General features: G+C 44.0%; 1 protein-coding gene and 1 long non-coding RNA gene across 3 annotated transcripts; one reads left to right on the top strand and one right to left on the bottom strand.

The window, feature by feature from the left end:
- The first annotated feature begins 3,366 nt into the window (after positions 1-3,366).
- On the top strand, positions 3,367-4,265 carry LOC149355409 (uncharacterized). The gene is made up of 3 exons (XR_016289350.1): positions 3,367-3,564; positions 3,693-3,750; positions 4,167-4,265. It is a non-coding gene; the product is annotated as an uncharacterized LOC149355409 (long non-coding RNA).
- A 1,282-nt stretch (positions 4,266-5,547) lies between these two features.
- On the bottom strand, positions 5,548-18,421 carry LOC149355408 (uncharacterized). Of its 2 annotated transcripts, XM_089583783.1 has the most exons (8): positions 18,330-18,421; positions 15,061-15,164; positions 14,711-14,980; positions 14,149-14,222; positions 13,389-13,688; positions 9,430-9,501; positions 7,922-8,141; positions 5,548-5,675 (listed from the first exon to the last, which is right to left on the bottom strand). In XM_089583783.1, exons 3-8 carry the CDS (start codon positions 14,724-14,726, stop codon positions 5,566-5,568), a joined length of 792 nt encoding a protein of 263 aa, XP_089439909.1. In that variant the 5' UTR covers positions 14,727-14,980; positions 15,061-15,164; positions 18,330-18,421; the 3' UTR covers positions 5,548-5,565. The 2 variants fall into 2 exon arrangements, with proteins under 2 accessions (XP_089439909.1, XP_089439910.1); XM_089583784.1 differs by lacking the exon at positions 18,330-18,421 and having other exon boundaries at positions 15,061-16,071.
- Between the last annotated feature and the right edge of the window lie 240 nt (positions 18,422-18,661).

The following is an 18,661-nucleotide window of genomic DNA, read 5'->3' as shown; positions in this document are numbered from 1 at the left end:
ACATACAGTTCCGGACTATAGTGAGCAAAAATGGTTTCTGGCAGCATAATGTTAGCCGTTTCTTGCAAAGCAAGCTCAAGCAGAAATTAAGTCTGCTTTTTGTAAACATGGAGGATTTGTTTTATTCCGTTCTGCATGCTGAGCTTTCTGGAATCTGTTCTTTCTTGTGTGAAGGTACAGGGGAAATTGCCTACCAGGATGCTACCGGTATGTCTGGAAAAGTTTTTGAATTTATTTTAATGAGCAACGCTACTTACAGAGAAAAGGTATATATGTATAGGTTCCTGTGTCACCCCTATTTTATGTGAAATTTTTTTAGCTGCTTTGGACAAGGAACTTGCACAATTGTTTGTAGGAGGACCTGTTTTAAAATTTTTTAGATATGCTGATGATTTTCTTATCCTTTTATCCACTGGTTTTCACAATTGTTTTGAACCTAATGTGTCCAGGATTTTAAGTGTTTTTAACATCAAAGGGCATGGCCTAGTTTTTACGCATGAGCTCACAAGGGAGAGGAAACTACAAATTTAGACCTAAGCTTAGCGTTCCGGGAGGACCATTTATGCTTGGGTTATTTTCCTCGTACTAACAAGGAACTGCTGCCCTTCAATGCGGCGTATCCAAAATTGTGAAGCGCGCCATCACATCTTTATGCATTGAGTCCTCGTTTTCAAAGTCCTGTCCGAACCAAATGCACGATTGCTTAAGAAATCAGATCGGTGCTGACTGCTGTCGCTGAAACCCTCCCCCAGAAAAAACACTACACCAGTCCAAAGAATCCTCAAGAAAGGGGCCCTGCAGTAAAACCTGAAGTTGTGCGTTATGTACACAAGGTGTCACACAATTTGAAGAAGGTGGCTAACGGGCACAAGGTGCCGCTCGTTTTTTCAGCCCCAAACAAGTTGAACAAACTTATACCCCGGATTTCTGGAGCGCCCTTGGTGCAGTATAAAACATCAGCGCACCGTCATACGCTGTATGAAACAAGTGGTGTAAGATGCCCCTGACCTGTGGAATGTCCTGTATCCAATCAACCAGTGTACATTCATCGGACATCCAATGTCCTTTACTGGATGTACAGACATCCGTGGGAGATCCGCCGACGTCCAACGGCTCTCACACGGACCTCCGACGGAGGTACAAATATAATTATTTAGACTGCCGACAGATATCCATCTCGGATATCCACCGGCAGATCTTTTGAGGATATTTTCAGGAAATGCATTCTTCACCATTATGAGGCAAGCCAGCACTACAACCTCCAATCAGTGCCCCTCGCAGGGCCACTGGGCTTATTAAAAGCCCGCAGAGTGTCTGAAATCGGACATACACCTTGCTCTATGTAATATGCATGAATCTGTAAAGCAATCGACCAAAATGACAAAGCATATCAAAGTCTGGATGATTTTATTATGACGTAAATGCCGTCTTCAGTCTTCACGAGGAATTCATCAAGCTGGCCATACATATACTTAACGCAGCAGGAAGGATACTGTACAGACCATGATGAATTTGTGGCTAAGCCGGGGACGTCTTCTGCAGAAAACAGTAAACACTAAGTTCAGAATATGTCATTAAAGCAAGCGAATTTGACAGACACCATCCAGTTCTATGCAGTAACTCCACCGTGCCAAGTAAATTAGTCATCTGTAGCTCTGAAAGCATGTTTACATTTTGAACAACTAGTAAGTTGTAAGCAACAGGGGTGAGAATATTTCTTGCAATACAAAATATTTTGCTTTTCCAAAAAAACTGCAAAAACAAATGCCCCACTGCAGAGCTTTGAACCAGTTCATGAAAAATGTGTTTACATTGCAAAACACCACAGCTACTCCCACAGGCAGTCACTTCCATACTGATGGTCAAAAAAAATCAAGTGTAAGAATGGGATCCTTACCACTCCGTTGCAAGCTAGCTAATGACTTAGGTTGGGCACAACGTACACTCCTAGAGAAAAGTTTGCTGGATGTCGATTTTCCGAAAATATTTATTTTTTGCATTGCCTCGCCAGGCAGTCAGCTGAAATTTGTTCAATAAGAGAGAGTATCCATGTCCCCTCATGATTCTAGGCTTTTGATTAAATTGCACTGGCTAACAGCACAGAGAAAATATTTTGCAAAACTCTCATCCCACAAATTTTTATCCATTACTGTACAAGAACACTGCAGTATAGCTAGATACCCTCCGCTGCACAGAGCAAACAGAAGGAAAGTATCCATTATGTGACAGGGTCAAACTTGCACTGCAGTTCAACTTACCTGAAGGTTGCTGCTGTACGCTGCAGGTACTATGTAGCTGCTAGCTTAGGTCAGTCACGTCCACACTGTATAGACAAGAAAATAAAGTATGAGAGAGCAACTTATACAGCACGTTGTCAATGATGCAGCAAAACACAATCTCTGTCGAAACTATAATACCCACAGGATTCACTGATGAATCACGCATCAGGGCACTGACAGCATATATGATGATCCACAGCTGCACAGGAGTAAGAAAGAGAGGTCTGGTCACAATCCAGGAACATGTGGCTCTAGGGGTGCCATATATGGTCCTGCTATCTGGCTCAGCATTGAGCCCTGAGGGCATAACATGTTTGGCAAAGTTATACCAAAGCACTGCAAGAGCTCATTGCACTCGGTGATTGGGAGGTGAAAAATGTGTGACTGAAGCTCGCAAACTTAACACAAGAGTTAAGCTGTCCTAAACAATGCTACTGCGCAGTGCAAAGTACTGTGTAGTGGATGGTTGGAGACTTCCATTCCAGCGTTCTGTTTTATCGCAATTATGAGCCTACGCGCAATTGCCTTAAGATTCACACCATGCAACTGCACACCGTCTCAACTTTTTTTCACAAACACGAGGAACGTATGCGGCAGCTAATGCATAGTGCTTGTTACTTCCACTCCGTGGCAAACAAGTTGCACAACAGAGTACAACTGCGTTAATGAGCTTTACTCATCCCACAGCAACACCGTGAAAGTAATTTTCAAGCACAGTTACTTACCTCGCAAGTGGTGACACCATGGCCGCTTCTTTCATCCAAAGCAACAAAGCACGTCTCGGCAAGGGGTCAGGTGCAATACGACGCCGGAGCTTTTTCACAAGAGCTTCAGAAGCAAACGAAGGTCTTTTCGAGCGCGTAGGTGACACATCACATTTGTAGCACAGCCAAGCAACCACAGAGCGAACAAACCGCACATTGCAGCAAAAGTAAAGGTCGAAAGCAGCACCACGCGACGAAAACCAACTAGACCATCGCGCCGCAAATAATATGCAAATATTGGCTGATGGATTGGATTGACTTTTAGGCTTACCGCTCTGCCGCGGCCGGAAGTGTCTCCTGCGACCCGGTCGCAATAACGCAAGCGTTATTTTCACCCGTGACGTCGCATCCGGTTTGAAAAATGACGCCACGTCCGGCCATTTTTTTGTTGTTTTTGTCATGTTTGAGCCGAGCTATGGTGGCTACCTTCTAGCCACCATAGCCGAGCTACAGCCGAGCCGAGCATTGCTTGCAGTAGGAGAATGGACGGACGGTGGGAGCTACGCGCGCTCGTGTTGCCCGTGAGCAATTTCTCTGTTCTTCCTGTCTTTTGGTATGTATGTACTGTATGTAATGAGTGATTGCCCGTTATATGGCATTCGGCATTTCATTTTGAACTTCCTTGCGCCCGAATATTTTGTGTTTGCAGATCACCCAGGACTAGCACTGAGCCCGCTTGCCCGGCAGTGGACACAAAGGCCCTAAAGGTGAGACTCGTCTGTTTTATCCTGAGTTCTGCTCAAAAGCTCAGTGCAGTTCGACAGAAGAGAATATGCGCTGAGTATGTTTTTGTACCTTTTGTCAGCCCGGCCAAACGCAACTTTTGGTCATGTAAAACAGGCATGGTTAGCGTGCGCCCGAAAAAAGGCGGGAAACTTTTGACAACAGTCCAGTTGAACTAACCGTTTATGCGGTGAGTTTTGTGCGCGGTCCGATTTTTTGTGCCCCCGCTAATAGGAAAGTGTATAGATTACTGATTTAATGGTTCATTTAACAGTTGTGTTGCTGTTTATCCATACGAGCCGCTTTCCGAAACAGGGGCACTAATTGCGGCGAGATAAGCGATTACGCTTTGGTGTCTGCAGCGCGTAAACATGTTCTTTTAAATTTATTTCCATTTCAGAAAACGGCACTTGAAAAACCGAAATGCAGTTTACTTGTATGCACGGACCTTCCCGATTCCTGCATCCCTATTGAAAAAAAATGTACAAGATATGTATGAGAATTCTGTACGCAATTATTGCTGCGTACACCCTATGAGGACGTACACCTTATGAGGACGTACACCCCACGAGGACGTACACCCTACGAGGACGTACACCCTATGAGGACGTACACTCTACGAGGTCGTACACCTTAAGAGGTCGTACACCCTAAGAGGTCGTACACCCTAAGAGGTCGTACACCGTAAGAGGTCGTGTAGTCAACGAGGTCGTACAGCTAGAAGGTGTGCAATGCATACTCGAGGCATGATGGCATAATTCCAAGTCATAAAACTAAAGGGTAATATGAGAAAGATATTAGTTTCAGACTTATTTTCATGATGTACTACAAGAATCATAATGCTTGGATCACGGTACCACAATTTAATTACCCATCGACCAGGCATCACAATCTGGACACGAGTTGAGATGTAAGCTTCAGGTGGGATTAGCCTTGTGGTTGCTGCTGGCAATTGCTCCACCGTAACGACACTTACAATAACAAAATCATATAATCAGACACTAACCTATCAACACAAATAGTCACTCGTGCTGTCACCATCTGGGGACTACCGTCCATGTCCAGAATGTACTTTAAAAAAAGACGCAAGGCCTCCTATCTACATAATTTGTTCCTGCACAGGAAAACATTGTTCTGTAGGGAACGATATTGGTGAGCATAGCAGGGCAAAAGATAGACAATCTTTCACCCTGCTACGCTCACCAGCAATGTTGGCCATGCATGAAGCCCATGAAAAAGAGAAATGTCACAATGCCTGCACCACGGGCAATGGTCGGCCTTGTGAATCCACATTAACCTGTTGGTATTTGCATTCAAGATTCATAAAATTGAACTACTTGAACATTAGAGAAGAAGGCTTAGGTTAGAATTTATTTCTCTTATTACATAACAAACTTGGTTTGGATCCCTCATCATACTTAACGCCGGCACCAACCAGACAAACTCGTCAACACCATTCCACTTCTCTAACCCCTATATTCGCTAGAACAGACAAGTTTTCGTTCTTTCCACGCACAATAACAGATTGGAATCAGCTAGTTAAACCATTGTCTCATGAGTTGTAACCAATTATTGTGTTGTTCTTTTTTTGAACTGTTGCGTTTTTTGCTGTTTGATTGACTTGTTCGCCCACCCTGCTTGGACTCAGTGTCCGCAGTATTTTGTAAATAATAATAAAAAAAATAAAAAAAATGTCTTCAAAATATGCATCATAATGTTGCTGCACCACGCATGCGTAAAAAGGATGGTGCTGTAAAGCTCAGCTTGAAGGACTGCAATGCTTTCGCGGACATCCTTTATTAATGCATGTCGCGCAGCATTGAGGCGAGATGTTTGTTCAGGAACTTTATCCTCTCGTCCTCACTGTGCTTTTCATTCGGGTGTCCCTGCACATATGCACCATAAGCCCCTACAAAGAAAAAAAAATACAAATCAGAAAACCGATTCAAGTCACTGTGATTGAAGGACAAGAAATCTCGAAATGCAGCTGAAAAAGAAAAGTGGCAAAATTCTGTCCTTCGCAAAAAAGCAGATAAACACAAGCCACTGTTAATCACACATTGAATCGGTGGTCTTCAGCACAATGTGCCCTTTGTAAGCATGACAAAATGAAGTTTTGTTCCAATTCTAAATAGCAAGCAGGCTTGCTAGTTAACATATACTGGCTATTCAAAACAATTAATTCTGTTAGGAATGACTGCTGCACAGAAATTAGACATCCTACAGATGGATGCAGAAAGAAGTTAAATTGATGCAATCACTGAAAATGCCAAGAACGCCTGCCTTGAAAGTACAACACTTTTATTATTCACTTCTAAAAAAGACACTTCGGGTCCATCACTGGATTCATATGTGGGGGACGCGATGAAAGGGAACCGTGCCTCTCTCTCTCGCTTGTTTCCTCCTTCCCACTTATGTTGTTCCCTTGGAGCGAAAAATAACCCAGTCTGCACGACATCTCAATGCTGTCCTGACGTCCTTTATTCTGCCTCTTGAATGAACCTAGTGCGCCTATACATACATGCAGTGATAAGATGGCCGAAGCCACTACGGAGCAGCTCGGTGCAACTCACATAGGACAAAGTGTCACGCGTCACCGCACACCATATTTTGCTGTTCCTAGCAGCTATGTTTGAAAAGAAAAACAATGTGTAAAAGAAAACAATCGAGTTATCAGATAGTTTTACCACAGCATGGTCCGCTTTCGCAGATGAGTCGCAGACAAAACTATGCCTGCGCAATGGCCGATGTGCGCTCTTCAAGGCGATCAAAGCACGTGCAGATAGCTCAACGCGGGCGCGGTTTACGGTAGCAGTATGCGAATCGCCTCCACGTAACAAAGAGGGTTCAGCTTAAGTTAAGAACAATGCAGCGAGCTATGGAAAGGAAAATGATAGGTGTAACCTTAAGAGATCGGAAGAGGGCGGAGTGGGTGAGGGAACAAATGTGGGTTAATGACATCCTTGTTGAAATCAAGAGGAAGAAGTGGGCTTGGGCAGGGCATGTAATGCGAAGGCAAAATAACCGCTGGTCCTTAAGGGTAACGGTGTGGATTCCAAGAGAAAGCAAACGTAGCAGGGGACGGCAGAAAGTTAGGTGGGCGGATGAGATTAAGAAGTTTGCGGGGATACAGTGGCGGCTACTAGCAAAGGACAGGGTTAAATGGAGAGAGACATGGGAGAGGCCTTTGCCCTGCAGTGGGTGTAGTCAGGCTGATGATGATGATGCGAATCGCACTACGCTAAAACTATTTAAAATGTTACCCTGCAGCTATGAACATGTAATCTAGCATCAATCAGATGAATGCGGCAGTATACTAAAGCGGCGGCGTGAAGTGCCGCCGCTGCACCAGTACAGTCACTTTCTCGAGAGTTCCAATTTTAGCGTCGCATGCGAGGCACCTGTATGACTTTGCGCGCATCGTGCACTGTTCTTACTGTTCTCACTCAACATGACGATGCAAAACTGAAGTTGCGTGCAGTTGACTATGCCGAGCAATGACATGGAATTCATGGCCGGCACCAATTGTGAATGTTTGTGCCATGCGCATACCCAGCGTACCCTCCCCGCCGCAGGATGACCAGAGTAAATCCCTGCGTGCTGCAGGCCTATTTCGCTCCTGTTTTCATGACTCTGGGAAGCAACGGGCACCAGGCCAGCATACATATGTTCACGAGGGATAAAACGCAGCTCCCGAGAATTTTGTTCCCATGGAAATACGGAGTTCCGGTGCAGGCCTGGCGCAGACTTCTTGTAATTTGGCATAATGTAGCAGCATGTAGCAGGCTATGCCTTTTGGCACAGTTTGGCGCAGCAATCACATCACTGTGCATGTGAACATATGCCATATTCTGTCCTCATGGCGAAAACATCCAAGTTCACACATAGTAGTTGCCTGTGTCCCCATTTTTTTTGTTTATACACAGCGGGTGCCATAATGTAGTGCTGAAAGGCTACTAGTAAAATAAAAATAGCAAAAGAGACTGATAACACTGTTTTAAAGAATAAAGCAGGAAGGCAATTACGTTACCATTCAAGATTTCAGTGACGGAAAAAAGAACCTGACATGGTTTAGCTGAAAGCTTGACATATTCAAGCCTTTACAATTCGTTGAATCACATTGAGATTTCATTTAAGCAATGTAAGCCTACTCACTCCGCACTGCTTTGAGCTTTTCGGGCGTCAGTGCTGGCTTTGCCTGGGCCCCGTCTTTCAGCTTGTATTGGCAAGCTCTTCCAGTAACGCTCCTGTTTTTCAGCGTCGCAGAATCCCAGAAGTAGCGCATGATTTCTCGGGCAAACTGCGAGTCTGTACTTGCCGCGCACATCCACTTCCATCTCTCAGCGTCTATGAAAAAGTTATTGCCAATGTGGACCTAACAAAAGAAGCAAAACATTTTAGTGAACTCAATTGAAAACTCCAACTCAATGAAAGTACTCAGTTCTAACTGAGCGCTGTGAGAAAAGAGGAGGTTAGAGAGAGCATCATTTTCTTATCTTTATTCGAGAAATCTGCCAAGCTTCTTGTTCACACTACTGCCCAAGACAGCTACGTTTTGCTGACTGATAAAAGCAGCCACTGCCACTAACCTCAGAACCACCATTCAACTGTAGTCTGTCATGGGCAGAGCAGGCAGCATAAAGTTAGCGGCGCTTTACCAAGTCACAAATGAGAATGCTTTAATAGCGTTGCATTAGGTGCACAGTGCTCGCCTACACATCACACTTTTTTTCTTGACCTTCCATTTTGCTGAAGAAAAAAAGGGCAATGCTAAAGCTGTTGTCAAATGCACCAATGTCGGCCATTTACACGCTATAAAAACATTTCAGTTCCCACCTGAGCATGTGAGGGGGGACATAGGTTTCGAGAGCCAAAAATTTGCGAAAATAACATTTTCGTCATATTTCGACTCGCGTAAGTCCAAGGCAGGAAAAAAAAGCCGGTCCACACACCTTTCCCAAAAATGTGGAGAAAGGGCAGACAGGACGGGAGGCGAGGGTGGGGATAATAGGTGGAGGGGGACACCTTCAATCTTACCAACAAAGAAACATCTAGGAGCTTCTTTTGTTGGGCTCTGCCCTGCCCTCCAAATGCTCAGATGTGGGCTGCACCAGCATAGCAAAAATCGCATGCAAGCTTCCACTGCCTACTAGGCACAGTTCCAATTGGTAGCGCCTTATCTCAGTACTGGGTGGGTGAAACAGGCGAGCGAAATGAGTTTTCATCTCATCTCTTTATTTTGAATTTTCAAAGTAATAACTCATTTGCATGCTTTGATTTGAATAATTCTTTTTACACTGTTCTCTGGAACGCATGCTGATTCAATTTAATGTGATTAATAGGCACCGAAGAAAACATCGCAGCGGCCTTTTAAAACCAGTCCCCCCCTTTTTTTAATTAAGGCACATTTTTAAATTTAAGCTTCTTGTATACCTCGTGAACTACACTGACATTTGACATTATAGCCATCATTTGGCTTTTCAAAGAATGTCAATTATAAAGTATTTAGTTGTTGGGAAATACCAGCTGTTTTTCATCTATTGAGATGTCTTAAACATTAATAAAAAGGAGAAAATATGCAACTAAAATTTGGTGTCTATTATCATCACCCACACAAATATAAGTGAAAAGCAGTTTGTTGTAAAGTGTAAAATTGAGCTTGCCTTTCCATCCACAGCCACGAAGAGTGGAGCCTTTGAAATGGTGTCGCCTCCAGCAGCTGCTGGCTGGAGTGTCTGCAATTTATACACATTTTAGTAGAAATCAAAGCCGCATATCCTCTTTCAATGCTTACAAACAGGAAGAAAATTTGCCAACATGACCAGCAGCTCACTCTTGAGTCTAGCATGGGCGTACTGAAGTAAACTTTGCACCACAATTAGCATGAAATTACTCATTAGCCTTCAGGTCAAAAGAATGCAGTGAGCGCATCAGCGACAATTTGAGCATATGGATGGGAGTACATGCAACAAGTTGCGGACAAAAGAAACGGGTGTGCCAAAGAGGGCGTTCATAAGCAGAGGAGTTACCAAGGGTTGAGGTCTTGGGGCTCGAGACCTCTAACCAAAATAAAGTTCACAATATGGCATCTTCATGTCTACTCGGAGCAGCACTAATTATGATCGCCAGTCAGCCTCCACAGCTGCTGTTAAACTAAAATAAGAGGCAGCAAAATAAGGGCAAGAGTCCTACTTCTTATGAAGCCAGAGGAGAGAAGAAACAGTGAAAGCTTCATTTAAGCAAGCAAGAAGGCTACACGTAACTATGGGAGAGGGGAAATGACAAAACATGCAAGCAGCAATGACCAGCGTCACACACAAGAACGCGCACCGACTGCATTATCGTTACACGTGGGTGCATGAGCCATGAAAGCATTTCTGATAGTAAAATCTACATATACACTACACACAGTGACAGCAACTATATTCAATGCCTTCAGGTTTTGATGGCTCTTCTTGGTCCAAGACTACCTGCACTACAGAACACAGGCTAAAAAAAAAAAGAGAAAATCCAGAATTCAGCAGCCGAAGTGGTATAATAAAAGCTTCATTTGCACAGCATGACTGGCAGGTTCCATCCTGCTGTGGTCCGGTTTCTCCTGCTACTTCCTCCATCGCTTTGAAAGAACAGCAATCATCATCGGCACCAAAGCTGCATGCAGCTATTCATATGTGTAAAAAGGGACTAGCAGGCAGCTCCTGCGTGTGCTTCGAAACTAAGGTATTCCTCTCATCTACAAGCCATTTTCAATGCTCGGGCACTGACTCCTATGTTTCAAAACTTTGTTGCCACGAAAAAAGAATTGAACTGGTTGTTTATCAGGAGACCTAATGACTTCATGATTTGAACAGCACGAACTACAAGGGACAAGAAAAGAAGGGACACAGGACGAGCGCTGACTCGCAACTAAAAGGTTTATTCACTGAAACCTTCTTATATGAAGAAACAATCAACGGGAAAAAACAACATAAAAAAACTAAAAACCATGAAACGCAACATTCGTCAGGTGCTCCCGAGAAAATTCATCTCCCTATCGCAGAGGAAAACAGATGGTTTGCTGACGCAATTCAGTTGATCCCCTGCGATGTGAAAAGCCTCGACAACTTCTCGTGTCGTCAGGTCACTGTGGGTGTATAGTACACGTGTTTGATTGAATATTGCAGTGCATTTTTTCTTTTTCATGACTTTACATTCTAGACAATGTTTGACCAAATGTGAAAGGTCATCACCGTTGTTTAAGTTGTTCCTGTGCTCTTGCAGGCGCTTGTTAAGGCAACGCCCTGTCTGACCAATGTAACGCGATCCACAGGAAAGGTGCACACTGTATACAACACATGTTTTACAGGCCACAAACTTATCCCTGTGCGCAACGCCACATCCTTCTTTTTTCTTCTTGGCCTCTTTCTTTCAATGGCAGGGCATATCTGTTTGAGCTTGACGGGGGCTGAAAGGAACACGCCAACTTTGTACCTACTTGCTACGTTCTTTAGTCCGTGGGAGACGCGGTGAACATATGGCAAAACGGCAAATTTCTTCTTTTCAGGCTGGACGTCTGTCGTAAGCGGAGTGGCCTGACGCTTTAATGACTGAATTAAACGAGAACACGCCCCTGCTATCATCTGGTCTTGATATCCAGCAAACTTAACCCTAGACAACTGGGTCTGGAAGCTATCTTGAATGGCGTGATGACAGGATTTGGTCAAAGCACTTCGCAAGCAGGAACTGATTATGCTATTTTTTACCAATTTGGAATGACCGGAGAGAGAATTAAGAAGTGTCTTTGACGACCTCGGGTTATACTTCCAGCAAACATGGTTCTGCTCGAAATGCAGCCGCAGGTCTAAAAACTGCAGTTCGTCGTTAACTGGTGCCTCAAAAGGGAACTGTAACCCCGACTCACACTCCCTGAACACTTTTAGAATGTCAACCATTCGAGCCGGAAAACGCCCACGTTCTACAAAAATAAGATAGTCATCGACATATCTGACGGTCTTGAGATGTAGGCCAGACAGGTTCTTTTCCAGATCCCTGTCAACGTACAACAGAAAAATGTCACTTAAGACAGGGGCCATGTCACAGACCTGTATTATAGCCTTCCACATGACTGCCTGTTAAAGCGTGTGAAAAGGTACATTACAGAAGATAATGACGAAGTGGCGTTCGTAACACAATGCGGGATTTCTGTGGGAAACTTCCTAGAATTGCTACGGTTTTATTTGCATTCCACTTTCATAGGGTGGCAAGGCAAGCTATTTGCGCAGAAATCAGGAGTGTGCATCGGGTCCAGCGTCGCCCCTGTCTTAAGTGACATTTTTCTGTTGTACGTTGACAGGGATCTGGAAAAGAACCTGTCTGGCCTACATCTCAAGACCGTCAGATATGTCGATGACTATCTTATTTTTGTAGAACGTGGGCGTTTTCCGGCTCGAATGGTTGACATTCTAAAAGTGTTCAGGGAGTGTGGGTCGGGGTTACAGTTCACTTTTGAGGCACCAGTTAACGACGAACTGCAGTTTTTAGACCTGCGGCTGCATTTCGAGCAGAACCATGTTTGCTGGAAGTATAACCCGAGGTCGTCAAAGACACTTCTTAATTCTCACTCCGGTCATTCCAAATTGGTAAAAAATAGCATAATCAGTTCTTGCTTGCGAAGTGCTTGGACCAAATCCTGTCATCACACCATTCAAGATAGCTTCCAGACCCAGTTGTCTAGGGTTAAGTTTGCTGGATATCAAGACCAGATGATAGCAGGGGCGTGTTCTCGTTTAATTCAGTCATTAAAGCGTCAGGCCACTCCGCTTACGACAGACGTCCAGCCTGAAAAGAAATTTGCCGTTTTGCCATATGTTCACCGCGTCTCCCACGGACTAAAGAACGTAGCAAGTAAGTACAAAGTTGGCGTGTTCCTTTCAGCCCCCGTCAAGCTCAAACAGATATGCCCTGCCATTGAAAGAAAGAGGCCAAGAAGAAAAAAGAAGGATGTGGCGTTGCACACAGGGATAAGTTTGTGGCCTGTAAAACATGTGTTGTATACAGTGTGCCCCTTTCCTGTGGATCGCGTTACATTGGTCAGACAGGGCGTTTCCTTAACAAGCGCCTGCAAGAGCACAGGAACAACTTAAACAACGGTGATGACCTTTCACATTTGGTCAAACAATGTCTAGAATGTAAAGTCATGAAAAAGAAAAAAATGCACTGCAATATTCAATCAAACACGTGTACTATACACCCACAGTGATCTGACGACACGAGAAGTTGTCGAGGCTTTTCACATCGCAGGGGATCAACTGAATTGCGTCAGCAAACCATCTGTTTTCCTCTGCGATAGGGAGATGAATTTTCTCGGGAGCACCTGACGAATGTTGCGTTTCATGGTTTTTAGTTTTTTTATGTTGTTTTTTCCCGTTGATTGTTTCTTCATATAAGAAGGTTTCAGTGAATAAACCTTTTAGTTGCGAGTCAGCGCTCGTCCTGTGTCCCTTTTTTTCTTGTCCCTTGTATTCGCGCTGTTCAAATCATGAATATCTACCAACTCGCCCAACTGAACATTTTGCTAATGACTTCAGTAACACAAAAAGATGCCCGCATTTGTGAAGCTTTCAAGAGACACAGAGCCTCTTACTTGAATCTGCGACCTGGGTGAAGGCTGGTGCTCTTCTGGCTCTTGCGGGTTGGCCTGCCTGTTGCATAAGGATGACAGCCGAAAGTTTGGTGGCACCTCTTGCCTCTCAGGGGTGCCTGAAGTTCTGCTTGTGTTCGGAGGGGCAATTACTGGCCCCAAATATTCAGACACAGGGCTGGCCTCCTGCTGGTAGCTCTCACAAGCCTCTTGGGGGAGTACCATCTCCATGACTGAATCTTGGGAGCGGGCTGCTGAGTTTGGACTCTGCAACCCTCGGTTGGTTGGGTCAAAATCAGTCTCCTAAAAGTGGTGTCAAGAAAGCGTTCAACACATCGAAGAGCAAAGATATTTCAGTGAATGCCTCGAATCGGCATGGCGTTGAATGGCTACAGGATTGCCATGTTGTGCTACCCATAGGCAGGCAATTATTTTGTAGAAATAGCCACCTTACATTGGCTGTACAATCTCTAGAATCATACTGTGATTTCCTATCGGTGTGCTTTAAATCTTTCAGTCTTCTCTTCGGGACCCTGATCTAGGAAGGCATTAAAAATGAAAAATTAGTTTAAAGATGTTGCCAACCATGGGTTATGTTAGCTAGTTAATTCTTAGAGCACATCGAGACACAAGTGAGCAACTGGGTTTTACCTAAACATAAAAAGCGACACAAATATGCTGCACATATAGTATGAGGTTCATTACACTGAATGTATATCTGTAGATGAGAGATAATGCAATGTTATTGTACTGTGATTCATACCTCAGATGGCTGCCTCGAAGCTGCTTGCGTTTTCTTGCATGCTAGTGCAGCCATCACGTTGTGTTCCAGTTGCCCTGCAGAAGCCATGAACACAATGACCAATTGGACATTCCACAATAAGAGCTTTCAGTGGGCATTAATCGATATTTAGCACAGTTTCCAGCCATGAGATTTAAATGTCTGATATTTTCGCCTCAGAAATACCCAAGCATGGCTTGCAAAATGCAACAGATGAGAAATTGTTCCTAACTCCCTGCCAATCAAATCCAGGAACCCCTTGCAGCAATGATTTATAGTCAGTACTCACTTCACTGCAAGATAATGGTTTAATATCCTGCTTGTGCACTTCCAGAGCAAAGTCATACACTAAATGCTCAGTCAAACTGCACACTAGACACAGGTTTTACTGAAAGCAAAGTACATATTTTTTATTTCCAAAAATAAAAATTACTGCATTGCCGACATCTTTCTCATGCTGCCTGCTTCAAACAGTGCAAAAGCCACTTATTTTTTTTTCCTTTCTGGGACAATCAGATGTCTGCAATATTAATTAGCCACTTACTTATGGTCGTGCCCATGAGCTCCTGGAGCTCATGATTTCGCTGCACTTCATCCAGCCGGGCCCTCTCTGATACCTTGAGTTTCTCTTCAAGCGTGTTAAGATCCGCTTTTCAGCTCTCCTCAACAGTTTGCCAGGCACCACGTCATCGTCGCTGTCTGTGTCAGACTGACAGGCTTGTGCCCGCTTTTTGGCGATATGCTTCATTGTTGCTCTTTTTGCAGAAGCTGCACTTTTTTTCATTTCTTTTGCTGTGGGGTTCAGCTGATGAGCCTTGAAACAAATACGAAAACAAAATTACAGTAATGCATTAAATGCAAAGGCTACAGAATTCACATGAGCAGTAAGGCTACCTCTAATGGTCGACTGATGACCCGGTGGCTTGCCTCTTCTATCACTGTGCGTGGCACACTCTTCCGCTTCTTCATCATCCTTTTGATGAGGTCTGCCTTGTCAACTGCAAAAGAAATTAATTTTACTGAGTAATATTTGCAAGCCTTGAAGGACTGTGCAAGTACAAACCATGTGACAAAAACCTTACTGAGGTTTTCTCCCACAAACCGAGCACAGCTATTACATCCGTGTTTAAAGAAAACAACATCTATTCTGCGGGCAGCCGGCCAAAATGCGCCGCTGAAATATTGGCACTCATCGTTTTTTTTTATGCTTAGTTTAAGCATTTTCTCTGTTCTTTTTCTCACGGTTCTCTGTTCTTTTTCTCACGGTCCAAGACACCCTTAAAGCAGCGCAGCAGCAGCTACTAATTTGTTATATCAAAGAGGAGCCACTAATTGTTGTCGTCCCGACTCTGCCTGCTGTGTATGCATGTGTGTCGTGCACATTACGGCAGATGGAGCCACTGCCCCAGCAACTGACCCAGTAGCAACAGTTACGTGTGCGTCTGTGTGAACTGACAGAGATGCTGCTGAGCTGTGGTGTGTGTGGCCAGACAATGATTGATGTAAGAATGTAACCAGTGTGAATTAAAACCATTGCTACGCTAAAGGAACACAACACTGCTATTGGCAGCTACACAACGTGAAGTGAAAGCCACTCAATGTAATTTTCATTACCTCTTTTGGCTAGCAGAACTTCGCACTCTACTCAATATTGGCCATTGACAACAGCCAAGAGCAGCAGCAGTGAGTGATCAATCTGCTTCTGTAGTAGTCTGACCTCTGGTGAAATACGCTTACCACCAACGGCTGCAAGCACATAGCTCGAAACCACCAGCAATGTAAAGCCTCGTGGGTAGTGCAGAAGGGATACACAAGTGGCCCTTTATGAAGTCGAAGATAGAAGTGCTGCAGTCGCAGCGAATTTGAGCACATGGAGCAAGCTGCCCCATAATACTTCCAAAATTTTCACGGGCTTTTATTTGTGCTAAAAAAACAAGCTTGAGCCATGCAAAGGGTAGTTTTTCAGAAGCATCTATTCCACACCATTTTCATGGCACTCAACAACTTTCCAAATCTTAATTGAGCATTTAAAGAACCATAGACACAAATTTGAGTCACATGTTTTCTTCTTGCAAAGGATGTGTTGGCTTTTAAAATACAGATGGTTCACAATGTGGTATTCAACCACTACGACTAAATTATTTATAATTCAATTTCTTCTTGAAGCTTTTTCTGGGTTTGGGTTCATCAACCAAGCGATAGCAATGACAAGTAACAGTGTGTGTTCAGGTCATGACAGCTGCTAAAAACTAAGGTTGTTAATTTGTTTTAATTTCTGCAACACAAACAAGCCTGCTGCAACAGGCGGTACGACGCATCAGCAGTCATATTGGCTTTTTTTTTCATGCTACACGACTGAAACATGAACCACATGTCACAGCAATCAAATGGCTGATGAGAGCAAAACTGAACCAGCATAAAGAGGAAATCTAATTATAAATCATTTAGTGGTCGTAGCCTAATACCACAATGTAATTCATGTATACTAATGTCTAGCACATCATCTGAAAGAACAGAACACGCAAGCAAAAATTTTTGGTCTAACTCTTCAAACCCATATTAAAAGAGTGAATTATTAATGTCGACTATAAAGTGAATTTTGGGGTTTAACATCCCAAACGGCAGATGGGCTTCAAAACGCCATAGTGGCGGGCTATTGAATAATTTATCCCACGGCAGAATAATTTATACAATTTGGGGTTCTTCAACGTCACACGCTCTGTCATCACTGCACATGGGGGGACCTTGTGCATTTCACTCCCATTGAATCGCACGGCTCCCGCAGCGGGGATTGGGCCTAGGATCTACTAATTATTAAAGTAGGAATTACAAGAAAACACTGACAGATGACACTGACACTACTCCTTACAATGTTCACTTCATCCCAATTCAAAAGAATTATTGGATTTTCTTTTCTTTAATCTTTATCCAGCCTAGCTCAGACAGCAGCGTGCCCTTCGATCAATGCAAACCACTATAGACTAATTTTTTATTCAAACCGTGGCAGCTGTATTTTTGTGATGACAATCAAAAATGCCCGTGTGCCGTGAAATGTCAGTGGGTAGTTGAAAATAATTCGCGGCAGGCAGGTATCTAAGGAGGAGTAAAGAAGGGGCTCAATTTGCTTTGCAGTGCTACTGTACAGCTGGCATCTCAACAAGCACCCCCCTCCCTCCTTCCAGGAACAATACCTTTGGTGCCCATGAAGCATGTCAAGAAGCTACAGTGTGTGTGTAATTGCCTTAGCCCTTCCTCCACCAACCTGCGCCCTGAAGCTGGGAGTAGGACACCAAATAATATCCATGAAATCACATGAATACTTCCAGTTGTATGTTCTTGATTGGTACCTTCAGTTGTGGTCTGTTAGCTATAAGGTGTAGCCTTTCGATTTTCAGCTCCCCCTCTACACCATCGTCTTTCGCCGCTCTGCATAATACCTATGGCTGGTTAAAAAGAATGAATTTTTAAATTCGTGCCCTTCATATACGCGGGCGCAGCCAGCAGCTACACGATCACGCTGCCGCACTGTGAACATCAAAAGCAATAGCAATGTACAGGAAATATTCAATAAACGTAAACAAACGATATGGTGCTTAATATTCTAGGCACTATAATATACATGCAACATGACTAACATGGTGTAAAGTGGAGAAACGCGAAACGTGCAGATGACATCGTAAACGTGAGGAGCTAAGTTACAACTTCAAGCAATCCAGAGCTAAACGCACGCGGAACGCCAACCAACAAGAAGCACAGAACCCAAAATGACTGACGGTCCCTGGCAGGGCCGTGCCTTGTCCTCGGCCGCTGCCGGATACGAGAGGAATGGCTATCCACGACCGACAACCCACTTTGCGAATAGTTTCATGCCAAAATTAACAAATTTTTTAGCAGAACTGGATTAAAGAAATTTAAACTTTGGCGGCGCGCACATTATCTTTCTCTTTCCTTGTTTCTGCTGCGTACATGACGTCTCGAGACATCATCGAAGTACGAGATCGAATGCGAGTGGCTCGAGTTCGGACATCATTCGAACCCAACGACATTCAATGTCCCATGCGCCAGCTCATTAAAGATATTTGATGCTAACGCTATTCAATTTGAATGATATTAGCTACTGAGACAGCGGTATAAGAAAATCGACATCTGAAATGCGTACTTACGTCCTAGAATCACAACATCGCCGTCGTAGAATCCTTCTTCGCCTTCATGGCCGCCATCGCCCGGCCGCCAATAAATTTTCCTGTTGTTTGTGACTTCCCACACGTCCTTTGGTTCGAAGTCCTTGACCATTGAAATATGCACAATGGCTTTTGCGCCGTCCTTGTATTCAACGTAAGCGTACGATGGTGCTGTCATCTTCGACCGCGGTCTTACTGCGATGAAAGGTAACACAGCTAAACGGCAAAAACAGCGCGGGCGAGGCCTGAGCACACTAGCACACAAACAACAACGACGACGAACGAGCATGAGACGAGCACGCAAACATGTGGCC

This window comes from Amblyomma mixtum, chromosome 3 (genome assembly GCF_055824585.1).
Source record: "Amblyomma mixtum isolate Tamu chromosome 3, ASM5582458v1, whole genome shotgun sequence".
NCBI classification, from domain to species: Eukaryota; Metazoa; Arthropoda; class Arachnida; order Ixodida; family Ixodidae; genus Amblyomma; species Amblyomma mixtum.
The sequence above is the reverse complement of the archived record's forward strand: the minus strand, read 5'-3'. Positions and strand labels throughout refer to the sequence as shown.

Bases quoted from the DNA above. Each gene is read 5' to 3' on its own strand.
- LOC149355408 (XM_089583783.1), bottom strand. The intron at 13,689-14,148 runs GTATGAATCACA...CACCACTTTTAG, and splicing joins CTTCGAGGCAGCCATCTGAG to GAGACTGATTTTGACCCAAC. The intron at 8,142-9,429 runs GCAAGCTCAATT...TTCTTTTGTTAG, and splicing joins TCGTGGCTGTGGATGGAAAG to GTCCACATTGGCAATAACTT.